This window comes from Sebastes fasciatus, chromosome 4 (genome assembly GCF_043250625.1).
Source record: "Sebastes fasciatus isolate fSebFas1 chromosome 4, fSebFas1.pri, whole genome shotgun sequence".
Classification (NCBI taxonomy): domain Eukaryota; kingdom Metazoa; phylum Chordata; class Actinopteri; order Perciformes; family Sebastidae; genus Sebastes; species Sebastes fasciatus.
Window position 1 is genome coordinate 31,799,837 of NC_133798.1, and position 18,230 is coordinate 31,818,066.

An 18,230-nucleotide genomic window follows, 5' to 3' on the forward strand; every position below is an offset into this window, starting at 1 on the left:
AGGCAAAAGGCCTGAAAAGTCCTCAGTGACCAAACAGGCTTCTACACAAACTCTCACTGCTGTCAGAGAACCGTCACGGGCCAGCAGTGAACAGATGAATGTAGCATACGGGATGTCAAAATATGGGGTTTTAAAATGTTGATACCAAAATATACTTTTGGACTTCCTAACAGACGGGAAAACTGCGGCAATTCTACTCGGATATTTGTCTATAATGAGGCCCCAGAATGTTTACTGGGAAGGAAGGATTTGAGGTTATACAGATGCTTAATGGGAATTGTAGGATCCAGCGTTTTTTGAGCTTGACTTGGAAGAACTAAAGGTCAGAATATGCTCTGCTACATCGATTCTGATCTTTCGTTTTTAGGATTTATCTCTCGCAAGTCCCCAAACTTAATGGACACCATTTATAGTGACTATTAGGGCTGCTTTAGGGCTATTTATTCATTGTTTCATCTATAAAATCTCATAAAATAGTGAAAAATGCCCATGAAGAGCCCTCGGTGACATCTTCATATTGCTTGTTTCTCATAAATATTTTATTTACAATGATACGAAACAGAGAAATGCAGCAAATCCTCACATTTGAGACGCTGGAGGCAGTTGATATTTGGTATTTTGCCTTGATAAATGACTTTAAATGATCAACTTATCAACCACTTTCTTTAAATCTAACCACCGTCCTGCGTAAAACACACCAAGGAGACACAATTCTTTTACCCTATAAAGAGTAGAAAAGCCACTAAACTCACTCTCAAGAGAAATACTAAAGCCCATCAGTAAAAATGAAGAAAGATTTCATGGTTTCAGTCCCCCCCCACACCTATTGAATTCATGCTACATTCTCTCATTTCAAGTGCAGACCTATAGCTAATCAATCAAGTGACTTCACTTAAACTGTCCGACTCAGACTTGTGCTGTAACAAAGGAGGATAACATGCTACACCGTGCGACTCTGATTTCAATGGAGGGATTTACACAGAGCAGATTATTAGCCAGAAAATGTAGGATTAGTACAGTCAAAATAATTAGACTGCCTTTCTTCTCTCAATCACGGCTTGCTGATTTAACACGGCACACGTAATCCTATTTAATTCAAAGTTGTTTGGCTGTAAACAAAAGCAGGCTGCGTCGCGCCTCCATAAACAGTTCGACAACAGGAAGCCTTCGGAGGAAACCTGTAGAGATTATACCGATCAGAGGACGATATTAACATCTGAACTTTCATTGCAACTTCCTTTTTTATTACATAAATTGCTGTAAAAAAAAAAAAGAAAAAAAAAAAAGAAGTCGACTGAGCCACTTAATGTCTGCTGCATTATGGGTACATGTGTAGGATAAATGACTTATCAACCAAAGGAATTATTCAACACTTCCTCTTTTGAAATGAATGAATATGATATTCACATGTAACAGATTAACCGCGATCAAAGTGTCACTGATGTAGAACGGAAGCCGAGACGTCGCTAAGCAGAGCTCACTCTGAGTGACTCTTCTAAGATCTCCTCGACTGTAGACAGAAACAGAAAGTTTATCCTGTTTTCCTACGCCATGTGTCTTTACTCGATCTTACTTGTCTTTACGTTCCTTTTGTTTTAGTGGGTGGAAAAAAAACATCAGGTTTGATATTAAAATGATTAATCACATAATTGTCATGGAATTTTTGACCGCTGTGCCCTTTCTCCCTGCGGGGAGGCACGGGGCATCCTGCTCTCGGCGCGTCTGTCTTTTTGGCTGTGATCCCCATTCTTATCTAAACAACCGATGTGTTTATTATTAAATTCTTTACAAGAGCACACAGTTTTTCATAGATCTAGCCTCTTAGTTTTGTTCTCAAAGTGCACCAGATTGATGCATTTAACTTTAAAATGCACAAAGTTTTCATTCTAAATGCATGATGTTGTTGTATAAAGTCAATGAGTAACAGTGTTAAATAAACACGATTTCAATATTGACCAAGATATTCATGATTAGGCTATGAATTTTGCCATAATCGAGCAGTTCTAGCGCAACCATTACTAAGATACGGGTCTATTTTCTGACTCGCAGTTGAAAGCAACACATTCAAACATATCTGGCTGGAGTAACTCAAATATGAGCCCAGACAGGCAGTCTCTAATTAAAAGTCGATGCATCAACTCCAAAAAGGCGTCGCAGGATGACAGGTATTGTGTTTCAGTGTTAACAGCTGTCTATATCTGCAGCAGCAAAATGACTTTGATAGCAATTCTATTAAGAATACAATAATAGGTAAAAAAAAAAAAAAAACCTAGTGTGAAAGCTTCTCCCAAACTCCACATTAAAATCAATGCTTTCATTGCCTCCAGCAGGCCAGTGGGGTTTGTTGCACTGCAGCTGGAAAATTGCTTTGACATTTTACAACATTTTGGCTGCTTAGTTTTCCTTTTTGAAGTTAACACAGCAGAACCGAACTGAAGGGCTCTGTTTTACTGCAACTAGAAAGGAGAAGCTAAAGTGAATCCGGGCCAGCCCTTTGGAGCAGTTAGATAAATAGATGATGATGATGATGAACACCATAACAATTCAAGCATCGGTTTTTCTGTTCATGTTGTTCTTGTGTTTGTCTCATTTTTGTTGTTATCAGTAAGAAAAAAAAAACTCCCTCCACATTTTCTTACTTTAGAGGCAAACTAGGGCCGAAACTAACAATTATTTCATTATTAATATGCCGACTACTTTCTAGATTAATCGATTTGTCTTGTTGTTTGTATAAAATGTCAGAAAATAGGAGGGCTGCAACGATTAATCAATTAGTTGTCAACTATTAAATCAATCAGCAACTATTTTTGATAACTGATTAATCGTTTTGTGTGAGTCAAAAGTCTCTGATTCCAGCTTTTTAAATGTGAAAATATATAATATATATAATATAATAATAATATATAATTCAATGTTACCAGATGTCTATATATGTAGCAGCAAAAAACAACAACAAGCCTCTCCCAAAACTACACATTAAAATCAATGCTTTCATTGCCTCCAGCAGGCCAGTGGGGTTTGTTGCACTGACATTTTACACTATTTTGGCTGCTTAGTTCTCCTTTTGGAAGTTAACACAGCAGAACCAAACTGAAGGGCTCTGTATTACTGCAACTGGAGAGGAGAAGCTAGAGTGAGCAGTGACTCCGAGCCAGCCCTGTGGAGCAGTTAGATAAATATATGATGACGATGACCACCAAACATTTCAGGCATCCATTTTTCTGTTCATGTTGTTCTTGTGTTTGTGTCAAGCAACAAAACAGTTTTCATAGTACAAAACTCTCTCCACATTTTCTTGGTTTCATAGGGGGCATACTCTGTGATCACTTGCTGGCAGAATGTGAGGAAAACGTAGGTGCATATTAACATGTTTTTAGAAGGTACCCTGGTGTGAGTGATGGGAAATGTTCACTGTGATGTCAAACGATAAAACAGAGCTGTATCTCTAATGCACTGCCAGAAATACTGCAGTTAAACTTAAAAGATCCTGTCTTTCTTTTTGTGCTGATGCTGCACACAACACTGTGACGTGCTCTTATCGTATCTTATATGTCTTGTAGTGGATATCCAATCTATCAGCTCTTACCGGACACACTTTGTCGATTGGAGTCGGCCTCTCCATTACTGGTGTTGGAGTTGCTGGGGGAGCTGCTGTCCACTCCGCCCAGCAGGGGGCGCAGGTGGCTCACAGACACCTGCTCTATGAAGGAGGTCCCATATTTCCTGAAATACCACCACTCAAATATCTGAGAGAGAGGGGGAGAGAGAGGGGGAGAGAGAGAGAGAGAGAGAGAGAGAGAGAGAGAGAGAGAGAGAGAGAGAGAGAGAGAGAGAGAATCTTTAATTTAACTGTTCATTTGATTTTCATTCAATGAAGACTACATTGTTGGTTGTTTGAGTATTATAGATGAAAAACACAAGCATCTACTCTCATTCTTCACTAAAGTAATTCAAGTCCACTAAACATAGAAGTAGTAAATCTTAGGGCTGTCAATCAAATATTTAATCGCGATTAATCGCATGATTGTCCAGAGTTATTCGCGATTAATCGCAAATTAATCGCACATTTTTTTATCTGTTCAAAATGTACCGTAAAGGGAGATTTGTCAAGTATTTAATACTCTTATCAACATGGGAGTGGGCAGATATGCTGCTTTATGCAAATGAATGTATACATTTATTGTTGGGAATCAATTAACAACACAAAACAATGACAAATATTGTCCAGAAACCCTCACAGGTACTGCATTTAGCATAAAATATATGCTCAAATCATAACATTGCAAACTGAAGCCCAACAGACAACAACAGCTGTCAGCATGCTGACTTGCCATACCCATTTTCATTCACATATCTTGAGGTCAGAGGTCCCCTTTGAAGTTTTTCCTCTGCAGAATGTAGCCTATGTGTGGTGCATTATTTACCCTCCTACACGACAAGCTAGTGTGACACAATTCCTTAGGTTTTCTAGTTTCATATGATGCCAGTATCTTCACTCTAGCTTTAAAACTGAGCCCACTACAACCTAAAAATCGCAAGTTGCTTTAATACGAAAAAATTTGTTGCGTTAACACGTTACTATCACGTTAACTGTGCCAGCCCTAGTAAATCTAAAAGATCAAGTCAATCAGATGTTCCAGATAAAACAGGAGGTACATATAAAGAGAAGTACTGGCTAGTAGACAGTTGAGAAAATACCTTGTCGGCTGAATAACTTCAGCCGTGCTCAGCTAGAGGCTATTCCCCATCTGCTTTCTAACACCATCTTTATGATTTTAATCAGAATGTGGACTAAACTACTCCTGTAATTAACACTGTCTGCATCAGTGGGTCTCAGCCTTGTGCTACAAAAGGCCCAAGAGTGTACTTCTACAGAGTTTTATCAATTACCACCTTCAGCCAGAGAGGAGCGGAGAGGAAATAATCAGTGAAGCCTGCTGTTTGGTTGGACTGAAAGTCTGCAGATTGTTGGGTCATGATGGAAACATGGCTGAGAACCACTCAGATGGCCGAGTGGGTCGTCCATTAATCTGCATGTTAAAATGTCCCTGAGCAAGACGACACTGTAAACAGCATGTGTGCGTTTTGGATGAATGAGAAGCAAAACGCCTTGTTGTGCTCACATATTAAAGGGATAGTTGGGATTTTTTGAAGTGGGGTTGTATGAGCTACTTATCTATAGTCAGTTTATTACCTACAGTAGATGACAGACGAAAAGCAATGTACTGCTGTGGACGGGGACAGCAGCAAAATGTATTATAGACACCTAAAAAAACAATATCAGTTTAATTGTACGCTACATTTAGAATATTTTCACTGTGTTACCATGCCAACAGACAACCGATCAAGGCAGCGGTAGATGAGTAATTTCCATGTTCTGCGAGGTAAAATTACTGTTTTTCTCAAAATGAGTCTGGTGGCTTTGAAGGGAACATGTCGGAAAGGGCAGTCTGACAGCGAGGTGAAGCAGGAAAAATAGTCTAAATAGAGCGTACACTTAAACTGATTTTCTTTAGGTTGGCCTTTTTTAGGTGTCTAAATACTAAGGCTGTCAAAGTTAACGCGATTATAATGCCACTAATTTCTTTAACGAATTAATGCAACCTGTGTTTTTTTAAGGTTGTATTGGGTTCACTTTTAAAGCTAGAGTGAAGATACTGGTATCATATGAAACCAGAATACCTAAGGAATCCATTGGTACCAACCATGTCATATTAACGCTCCAAACTTGTGCTAAATTTTGGTGAGGAAAGACTGGCATGGCCATTATGTAGACTTTATTTGGCCATTTTCAAAGGGGTCCCTTGACCTCTGACCTCAAGATATGTGAATGAAAATGGGTGCTATGGGTACCCACGAGTCTCCCCTTTACAGACATGCCCACTTTATGATAATCACATGCAGTTTGGGGCAAGTCATAGTCCAGTCAGCACACTGACACACTGACAGCTGTTGTTGCCTGTTGGGGCTGCAGTTTGCCATGTTATGATTTGAGTATATTTCTTATGCTAAATGCAGTACCTGTGAGGGTTTCTGGACAATATTTGTCATTGTTTTGTGTTGTTAACTGATTTACAATAATAAATATATATATACATTTGCATAAAGCAGCATATTTGTCCACTCCCATGTTGATACAAATATGACAAATCTCACTTTATGGTACATTCTGAACAGATAAAAAATGTGCTATTAATTTACTTAAATATTTTAATCAATTGACAGCCCTACTAAATAAGTTTTGCTGCTGCCCCCGTCCACAGCAGTACATTGCTTTTCTCCGTGGCGCTACTTCAGTCTGTTTCTCCAAACTGGGGGCGCGCCGACCATCATCTACTGTAGGTAATACACTGACTATGGATAAGTACCTCAAACAACCCCACTTCAAAAAAATCTGAATTATCCTTTTAAAAGCACTGTATACTGAAAGTGCAGTCCATTTCCCTTTATGTCTTGCCCCCATACTGGGTTTGAGCATCACTCTCACACTACTTTCAAACAACATCCGCCCTATCCCCTTTTACTGCAAATACAACCACTTCAACAATATGTGAAGGTTGCTGGTTTGATTCCAGGCCAGCTGAAACACAAATATCAACGAATACTTTTCTTAACAATTACCATCAAGTTGCCTTTTAGCGAGGCACACCCAGCTGCTCTGGTGGAGCTGTTTAGTGGCAAACAGCAAAAGACTGTGATTATAAATAAAGAGTAAAGGGAAAAAAAAGAAAAAGTACTAATATATTAAGAACCATTCATGGTAACAGTTTTAATGACTGAATGTGTGAAAACATCCAGAATACTGAAGGGAGCTACGGCGTTTTACTGACTGCCATCTGGCAGAGCTGTTACACTGTCAGCCTCTGCTTGAGGGAGGAAGTGATATTTGATGGGGCTCATCTAGAACTTTTCAGTGGAAACCTAACTAATTGGGACATAAACATCTATTCCAATTACAGAGAAATGACCAGTATCGCTCCTACGAAACCAATTGGCTTCCACATTTTCTTAATCGTCTCACAGAGCATGTGCAGAGCGCTCAACACCTTTTCTAAGCAGCCTACGCATATTGGCCAATAGCCCGCAGGGAAGAGAGAGAGTGAGTTAATTAAGAGAGGAGCTATTTCAAAATACAGACCGACCACTGTTGCACAGTTGGCTGTCTCTGTGAGGAACTTGAAAGGGAGATAAAATACCTGCATAAGTAGGAAAAGCCTGGCCAACAGTTTCATTATATCGCTTCCCTGCTTTGAAGACATTTGTCACATCTTTATTCTATTTAGATTTGAATACTGACGTAAACATTTTTTTCACCATTTGCCTCCTCTAGAGCAGCTGAGGGATAAGTGGCAGCTCAGCATGCAGGCCAACAACTTGGAACCACTAGTCACCAGTTGGTGCTGCAATCAAATTAACTGAGTGTTTAATGCACAGAGATGGAGAGCTCTATTAATATCTCCATCCACCATCCCACACAGAAACACTCCAACATGTGTTCTTCTCAGCACTAAAAGCATAGAAAGGGTGTTGCATGGTGTGATACGCCAGGAGGATATAGAGTGACAGTGCCAGAGGCTGACTTTTTTTTTCTTCTTTTTTTGCAGCTCATCTTAGGAAATCTATACTCATTTGGTCCTTCCTCTCTCTTCAGCTCCTCGCGGCCTCTGAACCTGTGATTATAGTCCTAACAAATTACATCCCGGGCTCATAAAGTCACCTAGGGAGCCACGTCTGAAAATTAATTTTCTCTTTTTAACATTATGAATGAGAATGTCAAGTAAGAGTGCACTGTCATCAACCTTAAAGTGTGATTTTTACATTAAGCTGATGCACCAGAACAATGTGCGATGGGTATAACAGCAGCAGGCTTAAAGGGATAGTTCAGGTATTTTTGAAGTGGGGTTGATGAGGTACTTATCCATAGTCAGTGTATCACTAATAATAGATGACGGTCGGCACACCCTCAGTTTGGAGAAACAGACAGGAGCTACCGCATGGAGGCAAAGCAATGTACTGCTGTGGATGGGGGCAGCAGCTAAACGTCTATATCAGTTTAAGTGTACACTATGTTCAGAAAATTTTCTCCGCTTTACCCTTGCCATCAGACAGCCCTTCCGATGGGGAACTGAAGCCGTTGTATCCAACTATGCTCTCGCCAGAGCCACCAGACTCCATTGAAAAAAACAGTTTTTACCACGCAGAACACAGGAGTTGCTGGTCTACCACTTGGTTAGTTTGTTACGTGTGGGCCTGCATATGTCGCAGGGCACACTGTTTTTGTGGGTGTGTTTTGTTGTTTCTCTTTCTCTGGGGTCAACCCCTCCCTTCTGACTTTCTTTTTTTTTCAGGAGGAGCGTACCTGAAATGGGACGATGATTAAGATGCATGAAAAGGGCGGAGGAACAGTGAGCTGAGGCGCACAGTCACTGACACTCAGAGACTTCAGTGTCCGTCATTTCCTTTTTTTTCATATCTTAGATGGTTTTTCCCAGCATTCAGTTTGTTACTTTGTTTTGGGAAGGGAGTTCCCTGGTAGTTTAATTTTTCGTCCTTTTGTTTAAGTTACCTACTTTTTGAGTTTAGGGGGATGAATTGGGTGCGACAGCCCATTTCGTGGGCGGCCCAGCGACTTCCCCTTCTTTTGATCTCCAACACTTTGTTTGCTTAGTTGCATTTTGACCGTTATTTTTTTCCTGACTGACAACAAATCGACTGTCACATAACTGGTCTCACGGCGTTCTTTCACATGCTTCGGTCTCTCCAGAGCCTTTGTTTGTTTGAGAGGCCGTAACAAGTTTGTTTGTGTTATTGTGACTTTGGTGAATCCGAACTAACTGCTCCCCCCCGTCCACCACAGTACATTGCTTTGCTTCCGTGCTGGTTCTTCTGTCTGTTTCTCCAAACTGGGGGCAATTTGTAAATTTAAAATCAGTACTGTTAACAAAATCAGATAAAGCCAAGAAAACTTACCAATATGAGTCCTGATATGAGGGAGGAAGTGCCCGTCAGAGCCACGTAAAACTTGGGTGTCAGGGTGTTGAGAAACATGCTTACTGTAGAGACACAAAAAGAAGACAGATGGGTTAGAGCTGACTATTAGATACCAGAAAATCTCTCGTCTACACCGAAAGAGAATATTTCAGAAAAGATATTTGTAAAAATCAAATGCTGTCCATGTGAAACTAGGTTACGTCTACACAGAAGAAGGGTAACGACTGCATGGAAAAACATCAAAAAGATTCGAGGACATTTGTGATTTCAAGACATAAAACGTTTCATGCTAAAACACGGCATCCGCATGCAGTGCATTTGGCATTTCCCAGAGAGCCCTGCTGCTCAGACGTGACATTACACAACACCAGGGGACCGGGGGTAAGCCTTACTACAGAGAGCAGACACACTGTGGGTAGAAAACCAGGGAGGAAATTGAGCTTGACTAGCAGCGAAAACATAGTATTCACAAGCAAGTTGTAAAATGCTGCCATGGAAATGCGACTTTTAGCGTGGAAAAACGTCCTCTAGATGGTGTCTAAATGGCTGCAATGGGGCTGATAAGAGTAGAAATAGAAGTCAGTTTACCAGCATTTGACTTAATGTGTAGCTAGTTCATTTTCTGAGTCTAGCTATCATCGTTAGCTTTGAAAACAGCCTTGAACTCTGGCTGCTGCAGCGAGCGAGAAATTATAGATTCACCACTACTACTACAATGATACTATGATGTATATGTCCATTCAACACAATCAGTTACATTCATATCAACCAGGGTCTGAAATTAACTTGTTTTGACACTAATTTCTTTAACGCATTAACGAAACTTGTGATTTTTAGATTGTAGCGGGCTCAGTTTTAAAGCTAGAGTGGATATACTGGCGTCATATGAAACTAGAAAACCTAACGAATCCATTGGTAACAACCACCCACGAGTCTCCCCTTTACAGACATGCCCACTTTATGATAATCGCATGCAGTTTGAGGCAAGTCATAGTCAAGACAGCACACTGACACACTGACAGCTGTTGTTGCCTGCTGGGCTGCAGTTTGCCATGTTATGACGTTACATGTTATGACAAGCTAGTATGACATGGTTGGTACCAACGGATTCTTTAGGTTTGTCTAGTCTCATATGATGCCAGTATCTTCATTCTAGCTTTAAAACTGAGCCTGCTACAACCTAAATATTGCAAGTTGCGTTAAAGAAATTAGTGGCATTAAAACAAATTTTACACAGTAATAGTTACTTTCAGTATTTACCCAGATCTGTCGTGGCATCAGCTAATGGGGATCCTAATAAACTAAACTCTCATCAGTACAAGCAAGTCTCATCAGTACAATCAGTGACTATAAAATGGGACAGATCAGTAAGTACAATCAGAATGTACTACAAAAAAACAATGAAGTATTGTAGGTTTAACTTAACAAAACAAAAACATTACATTCCAAATGCCATACCAGCTCTCACCAACCTTCAATCCCTTGACATTTGAGTCAGGTTTCTATACAATTTATTTCCTAGTACCAGTTATATCCAGTTATGTGAACTGGAAAATTACAACTCAGAGTCAATGATCCGTATCAGTCAAGTTTTACAGTACGGTGCTGATCTATGCTCCTCTCTTGAAACACACCAGCCTCCACCATAATTATGATACATTTCGGCCGATTGTATTTCTATTCTACCAGCAGTGTTTGAAGGTAATGTATTCATACTTTATGTAACAGATTATTTGGAGATTTTCATGCGCTTCTGTGGACTGTATCTAGAGTTAATGTCGCGAGTTAGTCTCCTGCCCTGCAGCGTTGGAAGGAATGAGCGTGACTAAGTTGTTTTAGCTTTAATACTTGTGATATTATTATGCTTGAAGGATGAAGCAACAAAACAGTGTCACGGAGTCCTCCTCTGCCATCTGCTTTCAATTTATTTGTTTTCAATTTCACAAACATCTCTTTGAGAAAGAAAAGAAAAAAAAAAAAAAATCACTGATTACAAAGCGGCAGATGATATTTGGAGCTGTGACCTTTCTATTCATTATCTGAGAAATGTTTTTAGTTTCAAATACAACACTGGAGTGATTGTTCAGACTGGAATTATGTCTTATGATTTTGATTCTGCGTTTATGCTTTATTAATGGTTAATGTTAAGATGGATGCAGATAAGAAGGAAGTGCCTCCTTTGATAGACTGATTAGCCGCAGCAAATTGAGCTTGAAGGGGAAAAAAGCAGGCCTACGTGACTAAAGGGGGCAGTATATAAGTTAGGGATGGGAAAAAATTGATTCACTTATGTATCGCAATTTCTTTTTTATGATTTTGAAATCGTTTTTTTTAAATACCAGAATCAATATATTTGCTTCATTTGAGTCTATGCAGGGGTAGAAGGAAGTTACCGCTTTTATTGTTGTAGTCTGAGTAACGTGACGTCATATCCGCTCCGTATCCGTCAACCAAAACAAACCGCAGCGAGCCGAAACGAGAAATACAACGGCGGACGGTCGGCGTGGATAAAACGTGCACCACCACATGTTAAATCCAAAGTGGTAAACACTACACATACAGTAAAGTATGAAAACACTTTGGGTTTCACACATTGTCAGGAAAAGCAGAGCATCATCTCCGTGGTCAAATGGGCCGACGCTACAACTGTAGAGCACCCATATACTGACATTTATGTTCTCTGCATTCAAACGGCCCCGATGGAGCTGACATGAGAGCTAGAGACGGACTTGGAGAAGTTAGAGGAAGTAGACACGTTTGACTACGTCTGGTTTTCAAAATAAGGTGTTAAAAAAGGGAACTGTATATGGATAATACATAAATGGAAATATGAATAATTGGATTATATTAACCGTACATTAAAAGTATAAAACATTACATGTCCCGTATAAATTAAAAAGAAAATACCACTAATTTGTGAGGGAAATGTCTTTATTCTTTGATTTTTGGGTTGCTGGCAGAAATGTAATAAATAATTCCTGACAAAAACTGATATATTTGACTTCAGGACATCTCTGGCTACATATATGCTGACCTTTTTTTTTTTTTTACTGTATTAATTTAGATATTTTCCAAAAGTAAAAGTCCCTAGAAGTGTATGATTCAACTTTTGCCCATGGTCTAGTGTTAAAAAAGTTAACAAAAATCACAATAAATTGTAATGTCGAATCACAATTCTTGTAGAATCGCAATACTTAAAAATCGCAATACATATCGAATCAGCACCCAAGTATTGTGAAAGTATCGAATTGGGAGATGGGTTTATCGTCCCGGCCCTAATATAAGTAATGATCTGTTTAGAGAGATTAACAGCTCAGAGCAGCAAACCTGGAGGAGTAAAGTTCAGCTTGTTATTGTCAGCTTGCTATTTAGATAATATGATTAAACAGTTTAAAGCCAGTGTATTGGCTTGTATAGTTGACCTGCATTTTGTGAGTAGCCATTCTCTAGCACAGTTATCACAACTGACAGGAATAGTAACCAAAAAGAAAAAAGAAAGTGTATAAAGTGTAGCTATAAATAATAAAGTGGGACATTCCATTGATTTTTGGTGGCCTGCCAAAACGCACCATCATTTCTGCTGCTGGTGGCTGCAGGTTACCTTCCCCTCCTACATTTGGCTCAAAGTTCAGAGATTCTAGCTCTAGTAAATGAAGGTAGACTGATAGACCTTTTGCATCTGAGTGGGGGTGCTGGGATGTCCCTCGGAGTCATATATAAGGACAGGGATGGTGGGACAAAGACCCTACTCAGATGAACCCCAGCACACACATGCATGAACGCAGTGCAGCTGGACAGCTATTCATTGCTGTGAAGTGGAGGCTCTCGTCCGAGCAGAAAAGGGTCTTTCAGATTGGCCTGTGGTCAAACAGCTAACAGCTGCCGTCAGCCTGCCCTGATGAGAGGATGCTGCTGTCTGACTGGCAAAGGACTCGCTCATCTTCATCAAGCCGAAAGCCATAATTGACATACGGTCTATTCACATAATATAATATAGCAGGCTGGACATAATCCAAAAGTCACTGATTTAATTTCCAAAACAATCACAGCTTTAAAATCTGCATCAAATAGGCTAGTTGCTTTTAGTGATGAAACGATTAGTCAATTCGCGAGATTATAAAGTCATAAATTTGAACTTTAAGGACCTTTTACCACGCTCAGAGGCCGTCCGTCAGAGAGGACATCGCAAACAGCAATCTTTAGGATTGATCTGATAACCCACTGGTGAAATAAAACGTACAACAGGTCTAACATGAGGATAAAGTACAATACATACACAATGTTAGCATTATGTTCATAAAAGAACACAGAAAGTACATGAAAGAAAACGCGTATATGTATCTTTCAGGACCTTTGCCTCCCTCAGAGGCCATCCTTATCATAATAACACTACTTAAATTGAAAACCTTAGGGATTTGAGCATATGGACAAAGAACAAAACCAACCATTTGAAAATATCACCTTGAGCTCTGCAAAAATGTGATGGGCATATCCCCGATCTGGAGACATTTTACAAACTAAACAATTAAAAATAAAAATATCACTTAGTGAATTTACAATTAAAACAATGGTTAAGTTGCAGCCCTATTTTATTTGTCTTTGGGCAAGACGCCGTTAGCATGGCTGCTTGATTAGAAAAGAGATCCTCTCTTGACTGGATGTCCTGGAATCAAGCAGCCCCACAGACAGAAATCATTCATCCTCCTTGTGTAATGTAATTACATAATCCTCGGGTGGAGTTATAACACCAATTTCCCATTTGGAGATCAGCTGAGTCTCAAAGTAAATTAAACTAAAATGTAATCAAGCCTCAATGTCACACAATTAACTTTAGACTCAGAATGAGAAGATGCTCAGGTCTCATGGCGACGTGGATCAGAGAGACGACCGTGAAGCAGAATGTTTTTACAGTATGTAGATAGCTGGAAAAAGGTAAATGGATACTAGGAATAACAACTGATGTATATGGTGTTGTGATGGTTTGTCATGCACTTTACACTACATAGACTAAGTGATTCTGCTGTACTTCTGCCTTGTATATAAATAACAAGGTCACAGAGACACGGTCCTGTTCCCTCTTTGTGTGCAGCGAATGAAGCAATCGTCAACTGAGCCGCTGAAAAGAAAAACAGACTCAATACCACCACGAATGTATGCACCTTTGAACACTTTAACTACAGGGGAGGAGAGGGAATTGTTCCTCTTGACATTTCGCAGCAAATGTGTTTTTTTTTGTGTGTTTCAAAATCAGCCCACTGATTGCAGCTAGCCAGGCTCAAGTCGACTCCTTTTTAACCTTCATCTATTTGGTTCTGCACAACAAAGAAGAAGAATAACCTGAGCTGGCTGTCATAGAGACGGGGAGATGTGATATAACTTAAATATGGGGATAACGGCACACATTTTCCAGTCTTCTCTCCTGGAAGGCATTCATAGTGTTGCACTTTGTTATTCACACCAAAAGTGACAGAAATAAAGAGAAAAAGAGGAATTAAAACACAGCTCACTTTCTCACATCTGTACAGCTGGCCAATCACAGTGTGAAGTGGGTGTGAATTTTGGATAGTCGGTCGCAAAAAGTTACAAAAATGATCAGACAGGGTTTCTGTGAATCACAAGGTAGGCATGCCCTAAAGCATCCCCTGCTTTATGGTCTATTTGATTCTAAATGGGACCATAATTTACTAAATGAACATCATACTGTATTGAAGAAGACTTGAAACTAGCAATTGAGACCATAAACTCATGTTTACAATGTTTACTGAGGGAATAAATCAAGTGAGAAGTAGGCTCATTTTCTCATAGACTTCTATACGATTAGACTTCTTTTTGCAACCAGAGGAGTCGCCCCCTGCTGGCTATTAGAAAGAATGTAAGTTTAAAACACTTCCACATTGGCTTCACTTTTCAGAACCAGAGGTTGCTACCTGGTCCGACACCATTTTTTTATTTTCTAACGGGAGGAAACTATTTCTCATTCACAAATTTTCATTGCTTGGCCCATATTCAAACTGGTGACCCTGTTTATGGCACATAATACAACTCCTGTGAGTTTATATTGAGGAAGCAGCCAGAGAGCATGTTGGGAGGATAACGTGATGAATTGAAGGGACAAAATCCTAACAGACAGACTGAGGACTAAATGTCACCGGAGACAACAGGAGATGTGACCTTTACTGAAGAGGGGGACGGTTGGCAGACATGCTGGCCTGACCGGAATGATAAAAGACACACACTGAGACACACGTGAAGCCGCACACATTCAAACATACAATTACTCTCATAAATGCACAGTCACACACATACACACATAGATCTATGTCCTTTAACTACAAAAGAGAACAAATGAGAAGTCGATTTCATTATGTATTCATGAAGACCTCTTGTGCTTTTAATGTTACTACCACTATATATCTGAAAAGGTCGACACATTTTCTGCCCTACAACAGCCTTTGGTAGGTAGAGATTACTTAAAGTAACATTTATCTCCAATAGAGGCCAAAATATTGTTGAAATAAAAGTATTTAACCCTTTAAAAACAGACATGCCACAGGTACCACAGTTGTTTTTATGATCCTGTTTATATCAATCTAAAATAAAAATCATAACAGCTAGAGCATTCATTCTTTTTGCAGCGGAAAGCCAAGGTCTTGGTCTTGGTCATCACCACATTGTATGCTCATGATAACACCATTATGTTACGTTACGAGCGGTACAAAATGGGGTGGCAACTCTATAATCCCAAAGAATTTTGTTTTTCATTTTGTTTGCTCCTGTAAGCTGAATATGAAACACTGAATATGAGATCCTAGTGCAGACATTCAGACTTAATTTGAGAGTGTTTACGTCCACATTAGAGGAACCTTTAAGGAACGGCGGCCATTTTTATACAGAGATGTCCAATTTTATGGGAAACTACGAATACATCTGATCAGTTAAAGTTAAAGTAGAAATGGAGCAAATATGATTAAAAATGTTGTTTTTTTAAAAAGGTCGCTATTTCCTGACAATAGTACATGAGACCGGTAATCTGAAAAAAATCATGTGCCTCTGTGTCCTTCGGTGCTTCTAATGGCATCTATGAGATTTCACAGACCAGAGGAAAACAACGAATCAGAGCTGATCTGGAGCCTTGCCGTCTCTGAGCAGCTGTCAATCACTCAAGAACTCCGATCAAACGTTCAAACTAGGCAGCGCGGATCAAATATGAATCAATATTCTGTTACTGTAATGCCTATTTCTCTCCTCAAATGTTTCCAGAAACATCTTGTAGTGTACTGTTTAGTTGTAAAATGAGAAAGTTTGTGACCCGGCAGCCATGTTGAGATCAGCTGAGGAAATACCAAGCACCGCCCACCAGCCGGAGCACAGCCAATAGGAACGCTCAATAAGTTCTCTCTGAAATGACCTGTGATTGGCCAAAGTCTCCCGTAACGGGCTAGATTTTCTTAAAGCCTGAAAACAGAGCCATGAGGAGGTGCAGAAGTCTAGTTTTCTCTCAGAACACTTGAATTACAATTTGCTGAAAGGTTATTATGGAATTTTTACCAAATGATGCAAAAAATATACTGCCTACAACACTGCCTTTTTTCACAGAAATTGAACTAAATTTTAATATTTGCAAATCCTTTGCAGTCACTGGCTGTGTGAAGTCTCCAACCCACAGCCATCAGCAGTTGATAGTGAAGCTCTGACAGGCCTGTACTGCAGTTTCACTTCTTGCTCGTTTTGATGGCTTTTAAAAGTCTTTGAGTCCTACACTGTTCATCCATTTTGGATGTGAACACTCTCAACCACCCTGAAACATTTAATAGTGATCGTCTCATTCAGTGTGCCGTGAAAGACAATGTCTGAAAACATAAAGCCAAAGATGTGCAGAAATGGCTTAAGAGCATCAATGTTAATACACTACAGTAGCAGTAGCTCACTCCTGCAGCATTAGTGGTAGGACTTGAAAATAGCTCATCTCATCATGCCCATCAACAGCTGTACTACATCTGTTCAAGCAACTTACTGAATTCATTTTGAATTCCTGCTTTGAAAACAGTGATGCATGCGGTGGTGAGTTTTACAGCTCACATATGGAGCTCGAATGTGTGTCCTTCAGTTTTTCATTACCAAGTGTCACTACAGGGCGCTGCTGTCTTGTAAAACTGAGTCATGCTGTAAACTATGTATTTATTCACTACTCATGTTGTTTTAAGTGCATATGAATGGTTTCTCAACAGCTTAGTAGATGTTAAGATGGATAAATGAGCGTTTGATTGTTATGGGAAATGAAAGAAGCAACGTGTGAGTAACACAAGACTTCTGCAGGCCGCCTGCATCCTAACCTGAGTTGTAAGTCACTCCTGCTCGGCTGCTCATCCCTGAAATGTTTGCTGGCGGGGCCGATTAGGGAGCGCCTCATAGCCTGGCTCGTGTGCCTGACCCTGACTGATGGGGCTGCTAGCAGAGCCTGTCTGGGTCCAACTACCTCCTTTGACCTTTGAGCAAAGCGGAGTGTAGCCAGCATCTGTCACAGCAGCAGTAGCTGGTATTAGTCCTTCTGTGTGTCACATGTGTATACAGTTGGGTCGCTTCCCGGGGTTTGCTAGTCTGGTCCGGTCCGATGTACGAGCATTCACTGGTTTGATTTTATGCAAAGCGACTGAACCGGCATTTGTCATCATGACACGTTCTGGCAAATTAAGAAGTTGCCGACAATCTGCGCTTCATGGCGCTAAATCCAGCTTGTATTGCATTAATAAGCAATATGACAACGTGGTTACATAATATTTTGTCCATAAACGAGGCGCACGTTGTGCTTGTTTACCGGAAAGTTCACATTTTTGGGGTGACGAAACAAGATGAGTTTCCGCCAGCCAGTGTATTGCAAGCCCGGCGGCCCGTAACGTTAGTCTGTGTGCGGTCGAGAGAGAGAGGGAGAGAGAGCGTGTGTGTGTGATGTTGAGTATGAAGTTAGCAGTAACGGTATGTGTTGTTAACGTTTTAGCTGAACGTAGCAGTGCAGTGTGTGCAGTTTATTTGTCGGTGAATAAATGCTACAACTCCTCAAGACCCAAGCCAAGATCCGAGTTTTAGTTTTTAGAGTTTTTGTTTGTACATGCAACCAAAAGTACTGTGTATGTTAACTTAGAACTTTTTTTCTTGTAATGTATACATCAGTTAGCCCATAAGCATTTTCCACTGTGTCATAAATCATCAATTTCTTCCATTTACTAACAAAAACATTTCAG

General features: G+C 40.0%; 1 protein-coding gene across 18 annotated transcripts in view; it reads right to left on the reverse strand.

The window, feature by feature from the left end:
• The window catches only part of LOC141766652 (suppressor of tumorigenicity 7 protein homolog), a 62,609-nt gene that overhangs the window by 12,569 nt on the left and 31,810 nt on the right, over positions 1 to 18,230 (reverse strand). For all 18 annotated transcript variants that reach the window (XM_074633647.1, XM_074633657.1, XM_074633655.1 and 15 more), the window contains 2 exons: positions 8,971 to 9,053; positions 3,587 to 3,746 (listed from right to left, as the gene is read on the reverse strand). In XM_074633647.1, the coding sequence (XP_074489748.1) occupies positions 3,587 to 3,746; positions 8,971 to 9,048 (238 nt within the window). In that variant the 5' untranslated portion in view covers positions 9,049 to 9,053. The remainder of the gene's footprint in view (positions 1 to 3,586; positions 3,747 to 8,970; positions 9,054 to 18,230) is intronic.